The sequence below is a fragment of the Odontesthes bonariensis genome, chromosome 5 (genome assembly GCF_027942865.1).
Source record: "Odontesthes bonariensis isolate fOdoBon6 chromosome 5, fOdoBon6.hap1, whole genome shotgun sequence".
NCBI classification, from domain to species: Eukaryota; Metazoa; Chordata; class Actinopteri; order Atheriniformes; family Atherinopsidae; genus Odontesthes; species Odontesthes bonariensis.
The window spans coordinates 9,758,244-9,785,084 of NC_134510.1; the positions used below are offsets into that span (position 1 = coordinate 9,758,244).

At 40.7% G+C, this 26,841-nt stretch overlaps 1 protein-coding gene across 33 annotated transcripts in view; it reads right to left on the reverse strand.

Annotated features, from left to right (window-relative positions):
- The window catches only part of rims2a (regulating synaptic membrane exocytosis 2a), a 140,159-nt gene that overhangs the window by 89,371 nt on the left and 23,947 nt on the right, over positions 1–26,841 (reverse strand). For 18 of the 33 annotated variants that reach the window (XM_075464836.1, XM_075464832.1, XM_075464842.1 and 15 more), the window contains 3 exons: positions 25,253–25,463; positions 24,664–24,675; positions 13,502–13,794 (listed from right to left, as the gene is read on the reverse strand). In XM_075464836.1, the coding sequence (XP_075320951.1) occupies positions 13,502–13,794; positions 24,664–24,675; positions 25,253–25,463 (516 nt within the window). Of the gene's footprint in view, positions 1–9,729; positions 10,306–13,501; positions 13,795–20,309; positions 20,728–24,663; positions 24,676–25,252; positions 25,464–26,841 lie in introns of those variants that run through there. The other 15 variants (XM_075464837.1, XM_075464833.1, XM_075464856.1 and 12 more) reach the window with 4 other exon arrangements.

Below are 26,841 nucleotides of genomic sequence, written 5' to 3' on the forward strand. Positions count from 1 at the left end.
ACACGAGTGAGAAAGGAGAAAACTGTGAATGGCGCAGGATCTAGACTTTCTCTTTTTTTCTCTTTATCTCTTCAGAAAGATATTTAAATAAATAGAAGAAAGCCTAGCTGGTGAAAAAAAGAGAAATCTTCAAAGTCAGCTTTTTTTTCCCTGGCCCAATCCACCCCTGGAGATCAGATCAACTCCTATCCCAAAACCTAATGAACTAGTAAACATTGGGAATTGAATGAATATTACATAGGGTTTCATTAACGCCAGTCAGCAGACACCAAAAACAATGAAGGGGAGAAAGGGAAGCAGGAGACAGTTACTTTTGGTTTTTTTGCGGGTTTTCTCATTATCTGCCCACCAGAGTGGGAGGGCTTTGGATCACCCCTTGGTTGGGTTTCCCCTCTGCTGTGTGGCAAGAGAAGTCCAGGGATTCTGTAGGGCACTGTCAGCGCTGGCTCATTTGCAACACAAATAAACTAAGCTAATTGTAAATAGGCAACAAGATGTGGAAGAAGCACATACGATGCAATGTGTAAAAAATGTGGAAATAATCTTACAGAGCTTGTGAAATACTGTCAGTGTGTTGCAAAAGAAGATCCAAGCATGGGCTCGGGGATGTGACGGATGAGGATAGCAATGGACTCAATAGATGAAAATTTTTGGATTAAACTTTTCCACTACAGCTTTATCACATGGTTTCTTTAGGTGTTTGGGCAATTAGGTAAATTGGAGTATTAAAAAAAATTAGATTCAGAGCACAGGAACTTTATATGAGTTCAGCAGCCCATTTCCCATTCATAAAACAATTCATGTGGGTACACCAACAGGTCTATTGTGCGCTGGGTATGTGGAGTGAAACTAGGAACAGGAGACTCACTAAATACTGAAATAAATTCCTAGAATGTAACTCCAGAGCCTATAAGCATTCAGCTAAAATTGGATTTATATTGTATTTTATTGAAAAACTTATGACTTAAAGACCGCTTCTGGTGAAAATCATGTGTTAACCTTGTCAACATAACATTCATAGTGTAATTTTTTCTTCTCCCTATAGGCTAAATACATATAAATGAAACAAGCAGTAAACACTATAGCTTCGCAGATTTCCACCTTTGAACAAGGATGTAAGATGGTCTCAAAATGAAGAATTCCTCCAAGGTTACAAAATTAACTCAGCCTATAATGTTGCAAGGTGACGCAAACTTAGCAAAAAATGATCAGCTGTATGCTTATGTATTTCCTTTCAGCTAAGTGTGAGAGTCTCTCTTCCTCCTCTTATTTCACTTGTGTGTGCGAGTCTCTGCTGATCGTGCGGCTGAGAGTCTGCACTTCTCAACTACACTCTTATTGTGTCTTTCTCCCCCACTACACATGCAGAATCACGACTCCAGTGTTGCGCAGAGTGTCGTCACAATGCTTAATGTGTGAGCACACCAAGGGGTGCAGCGTGTATTTTCACCATCATGACCATGACCAGAGCCATCACGGCTCTGAAGCTGCAGACTGCCGACACACTGAGAGAATTCAGAGTTGTGATTTCTCAAGTGTCACACGCACATGAAAGACTAGCCAACAAAGTGCAGGCAGGCACATAGCATGCACATAAAATGGAGAAGACGAAAAGAGACTCACGTTGAGCTGAAATGAAACAGGTGCACACAGATAACACAGCAGGGAGCGGCACAGTCAGCAGAACAGACACAAATGCAGCTAATGAGAGAAGTGACGATTACATATTCAAGCTACTGGTCACATTATCGTAAATAAATGCTTACTACCAGGTGTTCATGGCTAAATCAGCATCATTCAGTATCACGGGACCTCCTGGTTTACTAACTAAGCAATAGGTTTTACTTTCCTCCTCAAAAAAAAGCACACTTCAGCTAAAGAAGTGTTGCAAGCAGCTGTTGACTAGTGGGGCAGTCAAAAATGGAATGAAGCATATATCTGATGCGCTTCCTCTTACATCACATACAGCAGACGACTGTGGGCCAGTGGTAGAGGAGGGACTAATTTGTATACCGGTATTCAAAGAGCTATAAATAATAAGACAATGGTACTGAGCTGCACCCCAACCATTCATAAAGGCATGAAGGCATCTCCCCCTTCAGACCTGATATTTTTCTGCTGAGCAAAACAATTTTTATCCAGCTGAATTTCACTCTTTTCCAATATAGAAATAATGGGGAAGAAAGACATTTTTGCTAACTGTTTTTATTCGTATTTTTTCATGTCCATTACAATGGATGTAACCACTAAACGAGCGTAGAATATCATGAAAACTTAAAGGTAGGGTAGGAGATCATGGATTTTGAGTCCAGCGAAGCTGCATTTTGAAAATACACAGGTAAAATGTCCCAACCCTTTTCTTCACTTTCCCCCCGAAGGCACGCCTCTAGAGTACATGAACGCGCACGAAGGTGCACGAGCGCTGTTCTGACAGCAAGCATCGATCGTTGCCGTATTTAGTATATGATAACTATACGTTTAATAATGCTAGGTGCTAGCCAAGCTGGCTCTAGTTTAGCTTCCTGCCAAGCTTCTGGACGCGTAATTCGTTCATGGAGCAGGGTACGCGCACAGGGGGAAGGAGGGGGAGGGAGGAGCAGATTGCAGTTTGATAGACGGCATCAGTATCCAATCATTGTGAACGGACCGTTCACAATGATTGGATACTGTTTTTCCTAGATTGTACGTTCTAGAGGCCACTAAAACTTTTCATATTTGTGTCAAAACTTTTAATTAATTGGTTGCAATGGGGGTGTGAAGAGTATTTCAAGCAATATGTAAAAAAATGTTCCAGAAAAAGATCCCCTACCCCACCTTTAAATGAAAAAGGACCATGTTTTTAACATTGGAATCATGTAACAACTAATTATTTATGGCTTTATGCATATGGAAATTGATGTCTGCATTTCATACGTATGTTTTGTAAAACCCTAAACTATGAACTTGTATGAATGTGAATAATGTTAAGAAATCAGTTTTTCATTCAGTAATGTATCATAGAACTTCAAACGCATTGTGTTATAAGTTATATACATGAAATAAATGAATTGTGAAATCATAGCTTAGCTATGAAAAGAATAAAAGTATTTTGTTTATCTGTATGGTGATCCTGGGTAATTGAGTGGTGGTTAATATTTCCACTACATTGGGATGGACATTAAACTTTGAAAAAATCCTATAATTGAATGATGTGAGATAGTTTGAAAATAACTTGAAATACTACGACTTTAACTTGTAAAATTATTCTGAGAGCAAATGTACTCTGCTAGCATACATATAAATGTCTATTTTTTAAGGAAAAAATGTACTCACTCGTCCCTCTCTCGAGCTTAGGAGACATGCTCGTCTTGTCTGATGTCTGAAGCTCTCTCAGATCAAGTTAAAAGTTGTGATTGGACAATCAGGAACCATTCAGTAAGAAGCATTATTTAAATTATGAAATCACAGCTTTTTTATTGGTTTAGACCAAGAAATGTGTTATGTCCATTCTAATGGACACCAGTTCTGAAGGGGTTGGGTTTAGCCAATGTCCAGAGAAACATTTATTGCAATGAATTATCTTGAGTTAGTTCAGTAACAGTAGTATGAAATGTTTGTTCAGTTGTGGCACATGGATTCCACTTCTCTGAATAACAGGGATTTAACAAAGAAAGTCCCCCCACTGATCTTCTAAAGGTCTGACCTTAGAAGCCTGGGAAATCAATAAATTTGATGAAAACAAGAATGATGATGCAGGAAAGCATTTTTCGGGGCAAATAGCCTCAGGTCTAAGTTAATAAATGCTGTGACCACCAATGTCAGATGAGATGGGAAAATCCATACATTTATACAGATTAAACTAGAATTTTACATATAATCATCATTAAAATAAACACCACTGAAATATTTCATATTTCAACTTTTTCTTCTAACAGTTCTTTTACAAGGGTAGAGTGATACACAATAGAATTTACATCTTAAATTGAAAAATCATGTTTTTTTATTGGGTGAGCTTTTCACACAGGATTGAAGCTATGACTACAAGGCAAAAATATGATAAAATTTGACTGAATGTCCTTTAGCAAGTTCCCCCTTCTGGTTGGATATTTGGTCACTTTTCTTGGCAGCATTTAATTAGGTCAATTCATTTTTTTTTTTTAGCTTTCTGGTATGCCCCTGACATCTAAGCACAATCTTTCCATAGATTTGAGGTCAGGAACTTTGGGAAGACTATGCCAAAAGCCAATCATCCAGCTGCTTTATCCTTTTCACAATATATTTTTATATGTATTTGAAGCCATTGTCCAGTTAGAACACTCACTTGTGTAACTTGTATGTTGCTGCTTTGGACTATCTAGTTGATGGTTGGATTCTATGTACAAGGATACTGAGGTGGTCTTCTTTTTTATTTTGCCCACTTCATGCAGTGTAGGAGTTGCCCTGGGGAGAAAATGGCCTTGTGATGCTCCAATCACGCTTAACTGTTGCTACAGTGTTCTTGGGGTTGAATACGTCATCTTTCCTTTACCAAATATACTTCAGGTGATTGTGGGGTGGGGGGGTGGGGGGGGGAACCTCAGTCTTGGTCTTATCTGAGCAGAAATCCTTCCACAAGAAAGCCTTTTTGTCAAACTGGTAGGCAGCAAAATTCATTTGAGCTTGAAGGTGTAGATCTTTCTTTGGACTTTCCAATTCAGTCCAGTGGATGCCTTTTAAAAAAAAAAAAAAAGACACACACATCCTCTGCATATCTGAAAAGAGAAGTTATCAGCTGAAGCACATTAGAGTTATCATGGCAATTAGGAATTTTCACTGATTTTCAGGAATTGATACTTCAAGTGGGTTTATGGTAGGTATTTGTTTGTCGTTTAATGTATAACTGACCCTTTGTTGATTTCAGAAAACCCTAAATAAATTATTCAAACTTAACTTCTTGAATTTATGCACGAGGTTATTGTATTTTTATATGCTAGTGTACAATTGTTCTGCCGCAAAAAAAGAACAGCTCAGTGTTGCTTGTAAGAAAACGTCAACTCTATACCAACAATAAGCTATGACAGCAAAAACAATCAAATCCATTACTTGTAAAACACTGAATGGTAACTGACATTGTCAACCAGCATCTCACACGAAAGTATTTGGTTGAAAACAAAGGTCTACTCGTATGGCCTATGCATTTTCTCTTTTCTTTCTTGGCTATTTAAAACAAGATGACATCAGACATCTGCTCTGCGGCACTGAAAAATGCTTTTTAAAGAGAAAAATAGACATTCGAGGGACTGGGCTTTAAACACATAAGCCCAGTGCAGCCACATGGACTCACAAAGAAGCACAACGATACACATAGCGAAGTGCTGACTCTCACATTTACTCAGCAGACTTCTCTTGATTCCATCAGTAAATGGAAAGAGAAGATGTTAAGCACCTAGGGCAGAGCTGGAAGCAGCCTCTAATGACCAAATTGAAATGTAGTTTGACTGAGAAGAAACTATGCCTACTGTAATTCAACCATTAATGTATTGCTAAGGTTTAGAGTCACACACATATGCATGCACACACGTGCCTATTCAGCCTTTGAGGGAATCAGTTTCGCTCTGTGAGCATGAACAGAGCCCAGATGTCAGTGCTCGGGCACAGGCCAGCTTTTCTGTTGAGAAGTACTTTGTCTTTCCTTTGTTCCATCTGACTTTCTGTACCGTCCTCATCCTGCCCCAATGCTGAGATCTGTCCGGTCACTGATGATGTACATCCCTGTAAATGACATTCTGTGTACTTTTTCTATATGACCATTTTGTGGTAACCAGTAACCAAAACTCAGCAAAGACAGTTTCACCTCCCTCTGGGAAGCAGCAAAAGAAGCAGTGGCAGCAGGCTTGGGGCTGGGGACATTTAGCCTGATGTTTATCTGGCTATACAGTCCTCAGCCAGCCACCAGTTCTCTCTCTCTCTGTTTCTTTCTAGGGCTCTGACTCTGGTCTGATGCTCTGATATGATTTGATGAGAGTAGGGAGGAGTCAAGCATATCAATTCAGCCTTTACTGCTGTCTCTATCCTTCCAACTTTTTCTTCCTTCTCTATCTATATATGCCCTCTCCTCTCTCTTTCTCTTGCTCTCTTCCACGCAATCATAATAACACCTCAGACACCCAGGCAATAAACTAGGGCCTCCCTTCTTCCTGCGCTCATCTCCCTTGGCGAAGACAAAACCAATAAAGGGCTGGTTTAATTACAGCTGCTGAGTTTTGCCAACAGCCGGGTGTAACACCATGGGGCTGGGAAGGAGGCTGGAGGAACTGAGCGTGGGCCAGCTAATGAGGGGATGTGCCGGTTGAAAAATAACTTGTGAAGACACAGTCTCAATTTGACAACCTACACCTAAACCTTTAAGACATTACTCTCCTCTAAGAACTATTCAAAGATTTGAAAAAGGTGGTAGAGATCTTGATACTCCTTATGAAAGTGTGGGTAGAAACAAGGAGAATATAATGTTCTCCCCTCCCTAAACTACTACAGCCACGGAGCCCCTTCACCAGGCATTTAACTCCCAATAGCCACAGGGCAGCAGCTTAGTCAGCTTGATTTTGCATCTACAAGGCTTTAATGTGCAACTGTGGGAAAGTAAGGCAGGCATTTTCTGAAAAAACCAAACAATTGTACACTCAGTTGATTTAACCTTACGAAAGAAAGGTAAAAAAAAAAGAAGAATGAAAAAGTACAGGAAAGTGTGGCCAATGAGATATCAAGGTGGAAATGCACTCACATCAACATGTGTCCAAAACTGAGAGGAGCCGAAGCACAGGAAGGTATCTATGTCCTTGTCTCCTGTTGTTTCTAGGTCTGCAGTCTGTCACGTCCTCCCTGTTTCCCTTTACTCTTTTTTTATTTCCTTCCTTTCCCCTAGTTCTGTCATAAGAACATGGATCCAAGGCCGCAGAGGCTCAGAGACTTGTAAACTGCAGTCTGCTACGCCTGCCTCGTCACCAGCTTGGTCACCAAGGAAACTGACGCCTGGGTGTTCCTGCAACTTCCTTGTACTTTCTCTCTTTTTCTTGCTGATCTTATTCCCTGATTTGTCCACACTTAACTCCGCTCACTTCACATCCACAATGCATGCTATCAATGCAGATTGACAAGATGAAATCAGAATGTAAAGTCTGTATCTTAAATGCAACATAAAGCACAGGTTGGATGAGTGCTAAAGAAGTTACTTGAGATGTGAAATAGTCATGGCTGTGTGTATTTCTAACTTTATCGTTCTTTTTTAACGTACAATATAGTGTGAGTGAGAACAGCTTAATTCTGTGTGTTTCTCTTTGCGTGGCCTATTTGGAATCATTGCATGGCAGACATGTGGGGTTTTATCTCATATGCAGGATGTGAAACACAGCGTTGATTTAAAAACATTGTATCAATGCAAGAAATCAAATGCAACTATTCGCATATAACTTCCACTGAATTAAATGCTTTACAAATCCGTGAGATGATTCAAATGTGTACCACAAACTCAGTAGGATCCCTTCTGATGCTTCACTACAGAAAATGTAAAAATTTGACCACACTCAATTCAAACCCATACGGGCCTTCTAAGAACAGATCCCCACACCCCATTAGGACCTTTGCTGACGCACACATGCATAATACATGGAAGCTGGATCTAAAAGCACACGATCCATTAGGAGGTCTCTGCCTGGGCAAGGAAGAAACAGAGAGACAAGAAGAGAAAGAAGCGTAGACTAACACAACAACATCCCTAGTTGAACAGATGGCTAACTATCCAGCTACTCAGAACAACACATACTGCTGGTTTGCAGAACTCTGATGTTCTATGCGTGTTTACAAACCCAAAAATCAGTGGACTGGCTAAACCATGCTGGAACTGTAAATTGAAAATGCAGACATTCTCAAAAGGTTTTTTTACTATTTAGCTGTACAATCTACAAATGGGGAATTTAATCATACAAATAATAAGCTCAGATCTGCCTTGGAGTATCATTCTGAAGCAGTTTCAACTGTGCACCCTTCACTGGCTCCCTGTCAGCTTTCGGGTGAAATTTAAGGTTTTATTTATTGTTTTTAAATGTTTAAACTCTATGGGCCCGTCTTATTTAAGTGAGTTGTTGCAGCCCTACACTCCACCCAGAGCACTGAGGTCAGCCGACCAGCTCCTGTTGGCTGTTCCCAAAGCCAGGCTAAAGACCAGAGATGTGGAGCAGCCTCCCTTTCTCTGTCAGGGCCTCTCAGTCTTTAGGTCAGTTCAAATCTAGACTGAAAACACATCTCTTTTCTCTGGCTTTCAACACTAGCTAAAAATGGAGTTTACCTTGACTTGCTACTTTTATTGTTACTTTTATTGTTATTTTATTGCTAATTTTATTACAAATTTTATTTTATTTTTTTTATCTGTGATCCAGTTATTCTTATTGCTATCTTATTGATGACTTTCTTAACATGTGATCCAGTTGCCATTGTGAAGCACTTTGGTCAGCCAAAGTTGTTTTAATGTTCTATATAAATAAAATTTGAATTTGAATTTGAATTTGAAAGATTTTACTGAGAGGGGGGGGAGTAGTGATGGAAAATAAGTTCAATCTAATCAGTCAGATGTGATGATTGCTGGATCACAGTTTCCAGGCACAGAGCCCCCTGTTCCGCCCTTCCAGTGGCTGAGTGTTCTGGCCATGTAATGTGAGGTGGCAGAGAGCCCAGCAATGCTGTAAATTATTTCTGACAGTAGGGTGGGGGACAAGAGGGAAAGACTCGCAGTCCCCAGAGACAGACAGTGGATGGGGTAGCGATATGGGGCCTGCGTCTATAGCAAGAAGGGAAAGAGGTCTATGTTATTTCAGTTGTACGTCAGCAGAATGTGTTCCTGTTTGCACCTTTAAAGCCCTTCTGCAATCTGCATAATGATAAACAGCTATACCTGGCCAGATGACCAGACGTCTCTCTGTGGGGGAACAGAACATTTGGCAAACTAATCATAATAGCTCTTGTGCATCTAGGCATGGACTGAAACCTCTCTCGAAACCTTATACAAGTAGCCCACTTCCAGATTTTTTTCCTTTGCAGAAAATGTAATACCTATGTTTCAGCTGACTGATTTGTGGCTAAAACTGCAGTTAAATGAACTATTTTCATATAACTTAAATGGGTGTGTAAGTGCAATATCCACATGACACGCATGTATGCATGTTAGTTGTTGTGGGAAGTGTGGACAGATAGCGAGGGTGGTGGGACTGGAAGTGTGTGTCGGTGTTCAAGGAGCGTGGAGGTAGTGCATCCACCCGTTTCCAGCTCTGAGCTCTAAATATGTACATTTACCCTCGTCATCCCCTCATGTTCTCCTCTGAGGCACAACAGCAGCAAGCAGCAACGGGGGCACACATGCTACTGCAGCGATGCGTTGGGGGCATTCGCGCACGCGCACACAACACACTTATAACTCGGTATGTTCATTCTACCTACACGGTTTAATTTAACTATCCCACCTCCAAACAGTCTATCGCCATACCTGCGCGCACGTGCGGGCGCACAATAGCAAACCGCGGCAGGATCGCTGATCGCTCCCATCATCCAGCCAGGAAATATCTGCAGCAGCAACAGTACTACACTGTGGCTTGCTGTTACGCAGGCTGGGCGCGATCGATAAACGCAGCAACCCCCACCCCCCAAATAGCTACTCGTTTGACATACCAACGGGGAAGCCCTTCCTCATAAATCTCGGCATTTCGTTAGAAAGGAATCACTCACCCGATGTTGCTCAACGCCTGCTCCAGAAGCTCCGTCTGCAAGATGTTCTGAGGTGCAGTGAAAGCCCCGTTGAAATGTGATAAAACCGAGCTACAGAACTGACGCAATGTCTCAAACTGCATTTTCCCCCTCCGTTTTCTTTTATCCTCAGTAAGTGATCACCCTTTCTCCTCTCACCACCAACACATCCCAAAGCCTGCGATCTCTCCGGACGCCCCCTTCCACACATACACCTCCTCAGTATTTTGGTGTTATCTCTCGGGGCACATTAAACACAGAAGCGATGCCGATCAAGTTCCATATTTCTCCTGCCGCTCCTGGTAAAAAGTGTCCTTAAATGAAACGCATTCCGGCGTGGATCTTTCGGTCATAATGCTTCAGACTTGAAGCGAGATAAATGAGATATGGTGCCGGTAAAAAAAAAAAAAAAAACCCTCTCTTGTTTTTGCAGCGGCAAATATCTCATCCCGGTGTGTGGAAAGAGGTGAAGGAGCGGCCAGAGGAGAGAAGAAGCGTCCTACAAGGCAGCAGCAGCAGCATCCCTTACCGGCGCATCAGCTGCTGCCTCGCATTCAACTCATATTTCCCGTAGGCTACACACACGCACAAACACACGCAGTCACACTTACACACACACACACACACACACACACACACACACACTAGAGCTGACAGGCTATGCAATCGTGCGCATTCTTTGCCATATCTCTCCATTCTTTCTCGTGCACTCAACGAGATGCGCGCAGCAGCAGACACAAAACCTTAAAAATGTAGGAATACACGAAATACACACGCACATATAAAAGCATCAGTAATATATTTATAAGGTGGGACTGTCTGTAAAACAAGGGTACACATAGAATGGCTTTTCCCTATGCTTTATTTATTTATTTAGTCATTTAGTAATTGTATTCAGTGCTTCCATCTAATGAATATATATATATGAACATGTTAGGCTCAGATATTGGCCTAAATCTTATTATTATTATTATTATTTTTCCAGCCAGTCAATTGTCTGCATGGAACCACTTGAACATGGAGATATATGAGCAGACTTATAGAAAACCTATACTACAATGCAAATACAACCACAAAGGACAGCTTACTGAGCTGAAGGGTGATGAGAAAAAGCTTGGCAGAAGTTAAAAAGAGACCTATAAGAGATAAGTATAATAATGCCACAAAAAGAGGCTGTCCAGCAATTAGTCTGTGTAATAATGTAGCTCTTTAGTTATGCGAGGTATTATGTGAGGTATGCACTGTGTTGTGTAAAATTATGATTGGACTGTAATAATATAAGCATAACACTGGCTCACTGAATAAATCAAACAAAAACACTCATCAAGTGGAAAACTAAATTAAAAAAAATGTTTGTTTTTTTCATGCTTTATACAACTAAACTCTGTTCAAGTGTCCCAGTGAGCCAGCAGGGGGGACGCGAAAGTCCTGAAAAGCAAGCAGCTAAACGAAACATCATGAATTATACAATTTAAACCTGTCCTTTTTTCAGACCTATCAAAATGTGTGAAGTGAAAAAGACCTTGTGTTTAGCATGCTGTTCAAACTGTTACAATGAAAAAGACTATCAGAATAGACATTATCACATGCCAGTAATGGTAATATGCAGGCATTTTGTTTTCACTACCAAATAAGTAGTTTAGATAACAGTCAGAGAGAATATTTGTTTCAAATCTTTTAAAGTCTTAACACTTAATTCACCAAATTATTGATTACTGAAGCCTTGAGGAGGAGCTGCGTAAGCCTGATGCAATCTAATGCAATACATGTGTAAAATGTGGGCCATTTTGATACATACTTCTAAAATGAGAGAGACAAGGTTAGACTAAGCAATAATGACCTGAATAGTGCAAAGCTGCTCTTCTGAACCGCAGTTCACGTTAAGCTTTATCTGCTTCTTCCTCTTTTAACATTGCTGGTATGCTGAATGTTGGCTGCTCCTGGCTGAAGGTGTTAAAATGGTGAACCTGGGGAGATTCCTCTGGAAGGTATGTTCAGATCCCGGTGTAATAATTGCTGTTTCAAAAAGCTCACCCAATACCGCTGCTGTCCTGCCTTATCTGTGTGCTCATTCAAATGACACCTCTGAGGCCGAGACAAATTAGAAGACTTCCCAAGTTATTTCTCCTCATAAATAGTCTGTCAGCATTTCCCCTCCCTTCTTTAGCAGAACAGATCCAGGAGTTAATTTATACATTGTTTAAGATTAATGAAAGTGGGTTTTGGTGCATATGCAGAGGGAGTTCTATTTATGGACTCCCTGCTATCCATCATCAGCATTATCCCGTGATATTTTAAGACATCCACTTTCCTGTTTCCTGTCACTGCAAATGTAAGCAGTGTCATCACCTGGTACCAGCTTCACGCCTAAAGCCATTCTATCAATTAATATACGGTTACAAGCGCTCAGACTGAGCTATGTTTGCAGTCTGAGTAAATGTATGGTCGTTCATCCCTCACAAAGAGTTAGTACCATAGCTTTGATTATAATTTGCAGTTACTAAGGATGCTCTGCTCTTTATTGTGCTTTTTTTCAGCGGGCATTCGGAGCTTTGAGCAGAAGAACAAAATTTGATCACCACCAAGAAGAAAAATACATGTATGGAAAATGTGTACGAGTGGAAATAACGGTTCTTCTGAATGCAGAAAGGAGTAGCATGTTAAACAGATTTTCCAACTTCTTTCTTACTTTAATAAACCCGGTCTAACATGTGGAGGGGACGGGTCAAGGAACAAAGACATGTCTCTTTGGGCTGTGCTTACTATGACTGTGCAGAGTACAGTTATGTGTTGGACAAATTTTGAGCATCCTTGCCTCTAAAAGGGAGCAAACGAATGACATTAGAGAGGTTTGCTGAACAGAGTCTGTTGAGATTTGTGCTGTGGAGGTAAATTCTTGAAAGTGAACAGATCCTGACTAGGAAACTCTCTTCCTTTCTTAAGAGGAAGAGAAGAGGAAGGAGCCCCCATGTGGACATCAAAGTAACTGCCTTACTTGACAACAGTATCAAAAAACTGGCAAGCGGATTCCCGAGTGCAGCGTGTCTGTGCTGTCAGCATCTGAGTGTTCTACTCAGAGAGGGGCATTTAGTGCATGTGATAAAAAGAACACAATGTTCTATATAGTAGTTAGCCAACTCTTACTTTTCTACTTCAAACAAATTGTAATAATGCTCTGATTTTCCAGTAAGCAGTAGCTCAACTGGCTTCCGCCATCTCTGATGACTAAACAGAATTATTTAAGTAAAGACCAGCAGTTTTAACTAAAAGCAGAGATTACATAAATTATTGCAATCACTCTTCACGTGCTGATACCCCATCCCAGCTGAATCAGAGTGGCAATTATCTGTATTGACAAGTGCTGGTAAGATATATGTGTGAGTAAGATGAAGAGAGTGTGAGTGGGTAGATGACTGTTACAGAATTGCTGAGTTAGTGACAGATACAGTGTATCTGTCTGTCTCTTTTATAGGCCTTATGGGCTCCATGTACAGGCAGTTTTAAATGAGCCCAGCCTTTGTCTGGTTTGCTTGGCCCAAATCACTGTTCCACATAACCTATGCAACAGCCACATAGATCAATCCTAATTCTAAAATGCCCATCACAGTTACATAGTTTAAATAAAGATTTTCCACATCCAATACACAACCTAAATCTACACACACACACACACACAAACACACAAACATACTACTATAACTCATACTGAGCATGTCATAGGCGTATGCTTCTTTTTTCCACACAGAGAACTGACCTGTCTATGGAGGCGTCACCAGGTCCCGAGTACCTTAGCCCTGTACCATTGTCAAGTGATGACTGTCTGGGCAGATGCCCGCCATGAGGTCTGCTTCTGTCTGACGTTGTTGTCAAATCCCCTGAGGCTCCCTGGTAGGGGTATAGGGACGGGTCTTGCAATTTGGCCTTTTTTCCCTGTGGCCCACCCTCAAATGCGCCCTGTGCTTGACCAGGCCCTGAGCTGTAGAACCATGCCCCCGATTTGGTGAGGATTTCTTGTTGTTTTCGGCACAAGTTGCATACCCACATAACCTGCGGGGGAGAGAAAGGGGAATTAACAGTTTGAAACAAACAGACTGTGATTGCCTTAATGAGCTGCAATGAATTGGTTTGTGTGTATCGAAAGCTGTAACATAACAGTGAGGTAAAATGTTTTACATTCAGTGTCAGTTTTTAAGAAAACCAGGCAGACCAATTTAGTTTTGAAACAGCTTTCACTCCCTGGCAATAATATTCATTAACATTACTAACATTTTATGTTGATGAGGTGAAGGGTGAATTATTCTACACATGCAGCAGCCTTTGATATCAATCAAAAGTAGAATTATGTAGATTAAATTTATTATGTTTTGTAAATTTTGAGCCTGTGAGTCCATCCTCTATAAACATATTTTAATACGAGCCAATTTAGCTACTTTTTGTTATTTGTAATGAAGCACCACAACTTAACTCTTGACTCTGTTAGGCCAACTTCAAGAGCACAGAACCAGCTGACTGCAGAGGTTATATGCATGTTAGTATATTTACATCAAGTAAAGGCAATGTAATTGTAAATAATACACTTTGCACATACTATAGCATAAATATAATAGATTTGCAACAAATTCCTTCTTTAAAGCTCTAAAAAGAGGTTTAGGTTTTACTACTCTGGGATGTGTCTTTATCTATTCTATAGAGCAGTCCCAGCAGCCAGCTCACCACATTAGCCTCATAAATCCAGGAGAGGAAAGGTGCTCCGAAGTTTGTATATACATATATTCAGATTCACTACATGGCAAAGCTCAGCTGTCTGTACTAGCGGAAGAAAAATTGCATGATTTTATTCATTATAACCGTGAATTTGGAACAGTGTTATCTGAATCTAATGTAGTCGGGCTCCAGGTCACCCCGACTCTCTTGTTAACAGTAAGCAACCTAAAGTGATATCCGAGTGTGCCTGAATAGAGTTAGAGTTTACAACACAATTGACAGGCCAGACAACCAATGGGGCAGCCAAGATGTACTGCAGACCCACACACCCAGTGCTGAGTCAGTGCATTACTGTTATTGGTACGAGCTGGCCCTGAATTGACTGATATGTTATTTCTAGATTAACTGAACTCACTTAAACTGCGTTGGGCTGTACAGCAAGTGGCTGCAGAGGTTCAAAGGCTCAATTTGTTGCCAATTGCCTTTAAACGCGATTGCTAATCTAGGTGGCTGGCTGCACCTGAGGCGCAGGGAGAAAAAGAGCAGTCATTTGTATGGTAGATACCCAACAAACAATTATAGGGTCAGCAACCCAAAATTGCCATACAAAGTCTCTGCTCTGTTACAGAGATGAAAAAATGAATCAAATTAGAAAAATAAAATGCTGCTGGTCCCTGGAGATGAAGAAAACCGATTCATCCAATGATACAAGCCAACAATCAGACCTCAGCTGTCGTGGCTAAAAAAGTCATGAAAACATTTTGTTGTTCATTGGTGGGAAGTTAATAAGCGATCATAGTTGTCACTCAGTGGCATACAATTACTATCAACTGCCACACCACTACGCCACTATTTCACTATGCCACCCTACACCTCCGCACGTTCTGTGTGATGCTCAGAGACTGCAGTTTGTAACATCTTTCCACTCATCAAAGAATTTCAGGATTTTAGATAGTACTAAACAAAATAATGAAAGAAAGAAATAATCACTGGGCATTGCAAAAACATCAGTCCTATGAGCAATCTTTAAATGGCAGAAGTTTCCAAACGGAACAGGTGAGACAAGTTTCTTAATGCAGATTTACAGGAATCACAAATTTTAACATCCACACAGCAGACAAGATGTATGGTTCTATGTGATATTTACAAATGGCATTCATGACTAGCTATTAATGTTGCAGATGGGCAAGAACTTTGTTGACACATAATGGGAGCAGACAGGCTACAAATTGTACCTTATGTGTCCCAGAAGAATGCATCCAGGGAAGCCATGACCGCCTCTTTTAAGAGGAGTCATTTCAGTGAACTATGTGTCTTTGGTTGAGACCTAAAAGTCACACATCATGTTCTACTAATTATAATCCCACATGTTTAAGTTAACCCCTGTAACCCACTGACCCATACGAATGAAAAATAAGTTTGGTGAATTTGTATCAAAATGGAAATACAACACAAGTAATGTGAGTTTGAAAAACATGTTTAGAAAAGAGGTTGGCTGGCACAAAACACAAAAAGGCCTTTCTCCTCTAAGCCAGCAAGAGAGCTATTCCAAACGGGGAAACGGTCCATGTGTGTAAGGGAGAGTTTGCATCGCAGAACACGTTGCAGCTGATTCCGCAGCTCTGGCTTGTTGTGCGTAAGGTCGTAGTCACATGCACATGTTTCAGGAATACAATCACTTCTCTTTCACTTAAATGGGGTGACGTCTTGTGTTGCCAAATTGAATTCTTTTTTTTAAATATATTTTTTGGGGGCTTTTTATGCCTTTAATGGATAGGACAGTTGGAGAGAGACAGGAAGCAGGGGGCAGAGAGAGGGGGAAGACATGCAGCAAGGGCCGTCTGGTGCGGGACTCGAACCGGGGCCTGCTGCAGCGAGGACTGTAGCCTCTGTACATGGGGCGGCTGCTTAACCCACTACGCCACCAACCGCCCTGCCAAATTGAATTCTGAGTCCATTGCTTTGGCTTGCTCGTGTCACTTGTGGTGAAAAGTTGAGAACTTCAACTTTCAAGTGGCACCTCAGGCGCCCAGCCAATCAGATTGCCTAACTGACTGCATGTCTGATCTTGTGACTGATTGACGCTACAATTCCTAGCATCGGACCTGCCCACCATTAAGCTTTACATCTGGCACCCATGTGAATCTTGCCTAAGCATACAGATTAGACTCTGTTTGGTATGTGTGAATTACCCAAGAGGAACAGCATTGGCTTAACGAGGGCATCTTTTTTTGCACATTTGGTGGAGCTGATCTGTGAAACAGGCTAAAAGCTTGCAGAGGCTTAAGATATCCCGCCCCAGACATCAGAAACCCACATGTATTGGCCTCATATCAAAATCTTATGGATCCAGAATAAAAAGGTCAATTTTACTCAGTTTATCATTAATCATGAACCACATGCAAGGCAAATTATCTAAATGTAAGCCATATAGAAAAAAGGCGTTTTAAAAATAAGTGGAGTGTGTGAAGGTGGTGGCAGGGTATTCAAAGCCAACTTCAAATCCAGATATTAATCTAAATTTCCTCTGTGTTTTTTTCCAGCACCATATTTTCCTGTTTAGTGATGACCAGTGGACCTTTCTATTGTAGTTAACCAGTGTCAGTACTATTACCTGAAAATAGTATACCTGTTTTATCTTCAGCTGAAAGAATGTGTTGCCTACACAAATCTCTTCACAAATTATGTAAATGTATACTACTAAAGGACATATCACATGTATTTCAAAGCTTGATCTGTATTCATAAAACAGGTTATGTGGCGGTTAATTACTCAAATCAGCCTTTATCTGCTTCAGCCTATGACCTACATATTTATCCCTTCTAACTGCAATTAACTTAGAGCCAGTTGCTGTGCACCTCTCCAGTCTGCCAATAATAATTAACCACATTCTCACCCTTTGGACTGCACATGTCCAGCCCTGTTATCTAATCAGTGAATACCTAATAGAATATTAGTATTCCGGAAACATAGACCAACAAATATTTGCATGGGCCGAGCAATTGCTGAGCACACTGAGCTGACGTCAATACTTGGATTTAATTAGCACTTTAGAACCTAGACAGTAGGAAAATAGATGTTTATATAGTGTATTAGAAGGGAAATGCAAAATGTAATGACAATGCCAAAATGTATATATTAAAAAAAAGCTAGATCTGTCCTGTTCTAAGATTGATGAGGATTGAATGGAAGCATCATGATGCATGAGTTCTACATGGACACAAGAAGGGAAAAGAGTTTTATCAATGAGTTATGAGCTTTGAGTTGGTTTGTTTTTCCCAGTAGAATTAAATAGCCAATCGTAAGGATATAAAATATGATGAAACTGCATTCAAGTTGAACTGGAATGATGCACTCTATGATTCTATTCAAAGTGACTGAACCGATGTATGAAATGGTGGAAGAAACAAGAAATCAACTCTTAATGAACGCCAGCAAGTGATATCTGACAGCCACAGAAACATGTTGTTTCATTCATAGGGATTCTTTCTGTCTTTAGTCACACTGACAGTAAAAGGCTGCTAACAATCTAAGTAGGGGTGCAATTCAGAGAGAGCTTAACAGTGAACAACAGGATACCATGAAACCCCCAGTCACTTACAGTAAAAACACTGCAACAAAGGCCCCACTGCAGATGCATGTTTTCACAATGCCACAGACACACAGGTCAAACAGCGGAGAGATATGTTCACTTTCAATAAAGCTTTCCTGCTCAAGTCTATGCAAACACACATACACACGAACGTCATACACACACTTACTTCCCTTTGGCTTAACTCTTTATGGCTGAGCATATACAAAAGTTGGGGGCTGTGGCCTTTGGTCAGGGTCATATGTCCATGTTTACACATTTCATAGTCACTGAACCTGCAGCTAAAAATAGAAAGCTAAAAACCCAGCACTACCACATACAGGAGGATATATATACTCTATTAAAAGGGCTATAGGCTGTTTATTGAGGTACTGAATTAAAGGAAACAAACACCAGTACCAGGGGATCAATAAATAATTTCCTTTCAAACTGTTTTTCCTCAAACCGAGGGTGCTTTCAGCGATACTCGCAATTATAATCTCCCAAAAATATTAGTGTGCTCATGGAAATGGCAATAGCGAGAGCAAAGGATGCCGTTGAAGGATAGGCTATCTCTGAGAGAAAATAATAGGACATAACCTTTCAAAACTCTGTGTCCAAGGTGTGCCATAAAGCCTGTCTCACATAGATTAAATGATTTTGATTGTGAAAAAGTTCCTTTTGTGCTGAATATTCCAACCAGTGACATGAAAGAAAAATAACTTTTGCCCTTTAGTGATGTTGACTTCGTACTCCATTCAAAATCTTCTCAATGGAGTCATCTCGCAGAAAGATTTGCAACATTTGAGAGCACTGAGCTCTCTCTTGTGGCCATTGAACTGCACTACAGCATTACTTAACATAGACTGTAGAGTGAATCAGCACTATCCCTCCAGGCATATCAGTATCCTAAACGAAGAGTGAACTCGTAATTTAAACTAAATTGCTTACATATTTACGTGCATTCATTAAGTCTTGCATTGATAATTATGTAAGTAATATGATTGTCTTTATCTGAGCATTGTCTCAAACTGAGAGTGTTTGTGAAGTACCTGTCATCCCTGCCACATTTAAGAATAGATAAGGAAAATATGGGCTTTCTGGTGGTTTAATATGTAACGAATGTAAGCAGGACCCTGTGCCACACTCTAAACTTTATTTTCTAATAGTTAAATGGTAAAATAATGAGAATAACGATAATCTGTTGTAAAGCCCAAGTCAAAACTAAAGTTGGCACAAGTTACATTATTGATGGGCTTGTAAATGAACTGTCATAGGTATCATATTGCATTGCTGTTTCTCTCCTTCACCTGAACTGGGGTGAACTGAAGCACTCATTAAAGACTCATTGTTCTGGGAGTGGAGTGTTCCTCTGAACATCCCAGTCTGGAATGAGTCCAACTTAAGCACACATGCATCAATAAGGATCCTATGTACTACACTCCAGAGCAAATTATTGCCACGGCTGGGGGCCACATGGGCTTGATGGGTTGCAGTGACAGGCATAACAATGCCCCAGTAGCGCAATGAATAAAGTGTATCATGAAAATTGCAACTCCACCTTCAGTCAACGGTGCAGGAAGGCATTGTATGACGTGCGCGCCCCTGTGCAGTTTCCTCCCGCATGTTCGCCACAGCGGACTCATGGTGTAATGCACCTAAACTCGCCACATTCATGGCTGAGTATTTTTCTCCCTTTTTCGTTCTATGCACCATGCAATCTGTACAGCTCCAAGGATAAGCTTACGTGGCAATTTTGGTGTGATTCATTAGGTGGCCAATGAGAATGAGAGGAGAGCGCTTAAATTCACATGCCTCAACACAGCCTGCACGTGGTGAATTACATTTTAATGAGCTTCTAATTTTAGTGAGCGCGCAAGTAATAATAATAGAATTGATGAATATTTATGTTCCTTCTTTGAAGTTCAGCGACACAGAAAAGGGGGGGGGGGGGGCACTGTAGAAATCCAGTGACTGCTTTCACATTGAAACGGCTCGTGTCTGCACACCTTTCTGCCTTTCTTTGACCTAAACGTCTTCATATTTTCTAAAAGACATGACGCGTTTTCACTGACAGAGCACCTACAGTGGGTAGTTTTTGGAAACCAAATTACATGTCGACAACATACTGCCAACGATAACAGCAACCAAGAAACGCGATATTTTCAATACAGTATATACTTTCGATGGGCATGCGTTCTGCTCGTTTCCCGAAATAGCCGAACTGGTCACATCAAAATGAGCGGTGAAAGACGCGATGCAGCTGCTCGATGCTCATTCAGCTTACCCATGGTGCCACTGAGGGAACGCAACTTGTCTGTGCAGAAATGTCACCGTCTGTAAGCCCTTAAAATGTGGCAACGACCATCCGCAGCATCTGCGCTGGAAGAGAAGAAACTGCTCCGACCTTCAGCACCGGGGACAGCTCCAAGTCCACAACAGGCTGCCTGCCGGACAGCAGCAACAGAATACACCGTGAAGGTTACACCAGGGAATCTACTGACCACAGCCGATCCCAAAGAAAACCAATGCGATCGCAGTGTGTCAACCGCGCAATTTACATATTTACGAAGTCGAGTCATAAAAATCGACGTGTCAAAATCTCAAATTGCTTAATCCCACAATCAGCGTCAGAAGGTCTACGGGGACAAAAACATGTGAGGTGAGCAGCAACGTGTCCAATCACGTTGTGCCTCTCGCCATAGCTGTATTAGTTCATCCGTAACAGAGAGAGCCAGAGCTCTGCTGGATTTGATGAGAGCTCATTACATATGCGACGAGTCCCAGCTCAGCTCGCACAGTCCAACAGTCACAGAAATGCGGTTCGCCTCTGAGGAATACCGACTGCTACCGTTTTTTTTTATGTGTCAGGCTTTTCCAAGAATACTTCACGTTATTTCTGACTCCGTCTGTGATGTAAATATCTCCTGCACAATAAAAGAACATGTTGTCGTCGCCGTTATTGTGAATTTCTCCGTATTGGTTCAGACGTTTGCACAATACGGTGTGAATATGTGAATAGGACTATAGGTCTATATAGGACTATAGGACTATAGGTCAGAAAATGCATTCCGGCTATGTTGGAACAACTGTCTTATTGACATGTTTAAAATAACCCGAAACGTTTATTTGTAACGAATTTAGCCTGAAAGTGTCAACGACATGACATAGTTTTCCTTTACCTCCGCTGTCTTGTCTTGTAAATGCCTGTCACGCTGTGTGAGTGATGAAGATACATTACACACAAAAGCATATGAGATACTGCCAAAACTTCCACATTGTAATCCATAAGGTTTTCTTTTTTTCCCCAGTTAAACAAATGCCCCCCATCTTTATCATTTATTGCAGCAATTTGCCCTGAAAGGGATGGGGTCTTTCTACAGAAGTGTGAGTGTTGTTTGTCTTTCTGAAAAACGATCCATTTAAACCAGAAATCATCATGCTACGTGATCACCAACTGTGACAACAACGACCTCTTTCATTATTTAAATTTCAAGAAATATGTGTTTACATACCTTTGGGAGTGACACATAGAACGCATATAGAATGTGGTTCACAGGCTGAAAGGGGGCTATGTGCCCACTGGCTACCCTATCTCTTAACTCTAGTTGAAAACAGATGTACTGATTGAAACCAACCAAAGTAATAATAACACACACCCACAAACACTCACCCACAAGATGAAAACAGCAGCTTCACTACCATTGGTGTATAACACAGCTGAGGAAATCTCAGTCTGAAACATGGTTCACATGTGCTAATATTTTTTTTCAATTGTCAAAAGCAACAACTAAAAAGGTGGATTGCATTATGCAATGGCTTTCAGCAATATGTCCATGTGATTACTCCTAATGGTACACTATTAATTAGTCTTTGAAGTTGTCGGAGACACATCTATCTGCATAAACAGCATGTTAATCACTAAAAAAGAAAGCATTAAATTGAAAGACGACCCAATGAAATACAGTAGTCTGTCACTCTTCTACATTATAGCTGAAATACTGAGGGGCCATGGAGCACATGTAATATCTTCCAGAGTTTCTTTAATCACAAATGACTTCCTCCTCAGAGACTGTTGATACCTCGGGCCTTTTTGAAGCCACATCAGAAGACATCATGGGGAGTTCCACTGCAAGCAGGGATTCTAAAGACTTCACTCCACTGAAACACAGTTTATCAATATCAAAGGCATTTCACATTTTCACCCCAAAAAAGCCACTCTTTTTTCGGCAAATAGATCCTCCTCAGACAAGGTTACCTGGGGTAGTTATCGAGCAGTGATTGATGTCAGTCCAGATATATTTATCTTTTTTTTATATTACTGAGCGTGCTATTACCAATTTTTCTACACTGAGATAGACAGATGAAAAAAATTATTGAGCAGAACCCCTCAGTCTTGCCAAATTTAAAGTCTTTACCAGCTGTTTAACTCTCAGTCACTCTACAGTGTATCATATACCAGTGTACCATAGATCTGCTAGCTGCCCCAGACACAGAGACTTGTAAATATTCAATGGCGTTTCACAGAACAAGATCTCTCTCACCACTGCTGTCACCATCTGTGAGAGAGGGAAAGAGTAGACGGATGGAAAAAGAGCAGATTTCACCACCACCACCTCTTTCACTGACACACAAGCTTTTAGACAAGATGGTTGTTCACACAAAAATGTGTCTCTTTGTTCATCGCACAGTAAACAAAGCCTTGGTCTATCTGCAACTACAAGCACAGTTACACAGAGCCGAAATTGCTATCACAATAGTTCTGGTGGCTGATATGTACACTGTATCACAAATCTATATCCCAAATGATTCATTGTCTGGTTGCCTGCACTGGTAGATAATGTGCAGTTTTCATAAAGCAACATAAGCGGGCCCAAAATCATTCTTCTTACACCATAAAACCCATTTCATCTCAGCAGCTCGTTTCTATGCTGACTCTCCAAACCTCTGACTGACCCCATCACCTGAGCTTCTGTAACCTGCCATAAATGCTTACACTGTTCCTTTGGTATAGGTCAGTGTATAAGCAAATGTCCTGCACACAACACATCTTAAAGGACAAAATTGAAGAATATATATATATTTATAATATGGGTGTATTACCAAGCGCTGAAATAGTGACCAAGTTCACCTGAAAGAGCCAAATATTCCTCTGTAATGGGATCAAATGGTCGCTCCTGTATATAACTTATAGATTTGCTGTTGAATCTCCTTGACTATGAACTACATTTCATAATCAGTTTTAAGGAGTAATTCACTTTATTTTTGATCAGCATTTCACATGGCCTGCATGGAAAAGTGACCTTGTGCCAGGAGGGCATCACCAGGTGAATACCTTGTACTGAATCAGAGGCACATGTCCATTTGCAGCCTGCTGCCACCGTTAGTACTCAACACCATCTGTACAACATAGTAACCGATCTCCCTGCTATTAACTATGAGGGAACAATAGAAACCAGTACAAATGGGGTCTTGGCACTGAGGGGACCAACAGGACAGAGCTCTGATCCTGTGGTCCTGTTCCTCTGAAGTTTCAGTCAACCTTAATGGTGTGGGCTGACCTGCATAGCATATAGACTGTTACTATTATGACTGTTGAACAGGAACTATTCAAAACAGTTATTGACAGTCAATAAGCTAACTATAATGTGTAATACTGACAATAATACAGCACATGTTATGTATTCATCTATCTGTCTCTTTGCTGTAGCATTTCATTTGTTGTTGGCAGAATCATAGATTTTCATTAGGGGTTCCAACACTGCAATCAGTTGTCAAGCCTTTCCAAATCTGGTCTAAGTTCTACGCTGAATCACATGTGAGCCTATACAGTAGCACTGAAGTGAGATCACTTAGTCGGGCAACAGCCTACTCAAAAAAAAAAAAATTTAAATAAAAAAAAACCTATACAAGTACCACACATATACACTTAAAGTCAGGTCCAATTGAATCTAATTATGTTTCTTTTAAAAAAAGCTGCTCAGGTATTTCAGTCCTGCACTTACATGCAGATTGAGCATTCGGAAGACACGATAAACGATGAATTAAGAAGAGAAACAAAAAGCTTAAAAAAATATAGATGCGTTCATTTTCCCGATTCAGCTGGATAGTGTCTTTTCCCAAACTCCACACTTTCACACTGAAGCAAAGATTTATGTTTCTGCCAGATACATTGTCAGACTCATTCAGTCTCCCACAAGAGTCATGGAAGATACTGTACAATTGTTTTAAATGTCTGAGAAGTTCTCTCAGCGGCAAGAAAACAAGAAGGGAATGTGTGCAATCAGTGAAGCCATCCTTTAACACGGGCAGTTGTTGTCTTTGAGCTTTGTTTAAATTCAGTTCTCGTCATCTTTGCGTTTTAACACTTTTTGTATCCCTGTTTAGAAGGTATTATGGTAAAGCCCTTTCTCCTTATAAAAGCTTTTATTTGTTTTGATCTACCTAATGTTTATTCAGTGTGTTTTTCAGCATCACACGATAGACTCACAGATGAGACAACACATTGAAAGGCATTTTCTTGTTTGGTCCATGTCATTCTTGGCTGCTGTATGTGCACCTTATGCATGTCACAAAATTTCACGAGCAATGTTTGTGCTTAGACACAGTCCCAAGAAACACAAAAAAAAGGTTTTGCTAACCACTTTGTCCTCCTGTTGCAATTCCATGAGACCAGGAATGCAGCAGAAAGAAAGAAAGAGGGAGACAGATGGGGGGGGGGGGGGGGGAGTAGGAAAGACAGGGAGAAACAGATTGTGAGTGGCATTAACAGCTCCTGGTAGCAACTGTCACACTTAGTCTGTGAAGAGGATTTGACAGAGGTTAGTTAGGCACCAGAGTGCAACATTACACAAAAGCAGCATCTCCTCCTTTATTAGAAAAGCAAAGAAGAAACAGTGCCTTCAGGTGGTGAGACAGGGCAACTGTAAGTTATAAAACATAAGGAAGAACTCCACAGCTGTAAATCAGCACAACAGAGAAAACTGAAATAGAATAAGAGCATGAAGAGAGACTCAAACCAGCCTATGTGTTAATAATCCGAGAAACATTTGTTGCCAATACAGATACTGTTGGCTGAACTGTCTTATTATGATTTCACTGCACGGTTTTACCACCTTGAATTGCATAGGCGAGGGAAAAAGTTTTTTGTACATTTTGGTGTGTCAGCGAGTGTGTCAGAGGGGGGTGTTCTTATAAATAGTGAGTAATAGGCATGCAAGCTAGCGTTACCTTATTTGACCGCAGAGAAACTCGTCCTCCGCACCTTGCACAGAATTTCGTTTGGCAATATGAACAGAGGTGACCACAGCCATCAGCAAACTTAGTTTTGTGGCATATCCCACAGGTTGGGGCTTCACTCTTCTGGTCCTGAACCGGCTTTGTCTCCTCTCCCATCTTTTTAACCTGGTCCTTATACGATTCAAACTGCTGGTGTAACTTCCTGCAAGTCAACAGGAAAAATGGAGGTTAGGAAAATGAAGAAGAAGCAGACATTTGAAAGGAACATTTGTGTAATAGTCATCAACTTATATATAGACATTAATACAACATGAATGAACACACAAACACACACAGATTGTAAAACTTCATTAATAAGCTAATTTCTCAGATGACACTGTTTCAGTGAAAATGGTGTTTAATCAGCTTTGACATAAAGGGTACATTGCGTGGCATTTCTTTCTCTGTTAAAGTGCAACAGGCGGACAAATAGGCATTTATAGTAGCAGTTTATAGTAAACAGTTTTTCAGCGAGACAATTATCCTTAATGTCTAAAACCATGGCTTCAGACTTCAGACTTCAGACTTTTTCTTAAAACCACACTTCCACATTAAGCCTCTGCGCTAAGCTGACCAAGTGATATAAACTCAGATGTGGGTAGTGGGTTAGATTTTGAAAGGAAAAGCAGACACCATGACCTCAAAAGACTCAAAGCTGAGCTCCTATTTTGATACCACACCTCTTAAAACACAGGGGGGTGGGTATCAAATTTGCTTTGCAAGTTTAAGAACATCACTTAATTCCACTTTCTCAGGTTCCCCTGCGTTTAATGAATCATTTGCACCTGTGTTTCTATATCAGGACAGCTGTAAGGTGAGACAGAGAGCACCCTTGAGACATACTGTTAGATAAAACTATCACCAATGCACACAATTATTACTTTGGTGTTTTAACTACAGGTTATCATTCGCTGTCATGAACGTCAGTGTCAGTGCCTTCTTTGTTGAGCTACTGTTTGTGAACTATAGTTGGCCTCCTAGTGATATAGTACACCTGATCTTATACAGTAGCCACTTAACTACCAAGAAGTCCAGAGAGACTGCAAAAAAAAAAAAAAAACATGGACTCTTCACATGCATTTTGTATGACACATGTCAATTGAGCGTCTCCTTGGAAACTAAACACTGGGCTGACTTCATAATATGGCGATTAGAATTGGTTTCGCCCCACATATCCCCTGCAACATTCATTAGCTCCTGTGAATTATTGAGCAGAGCTATCCTTTTACCACATACAGCTCTGCATTTGAGATAAACGTGTGTCCTTTGCCCACAACCAGATCTTTAGAACCCAAATGCAATGGCCAAACACCACCTGAAGACTCAGTGTGTATAGTATGTGTGTGTGTCTGAGTTCCTAATGTACCACTGACATGCTTGACGTTGTATCCATGGAAGGATTAAAGGGCTAATTATGTCACAGCCATTGTGTGTTTGCCAAGCAGAGATTAGGCTAGTATGTAGCTTTGTTTAAGAGATTCATACGAAATCGATTTTAACTGACAGAGTACTTGATAATAAACTGATGAACAACATGATAC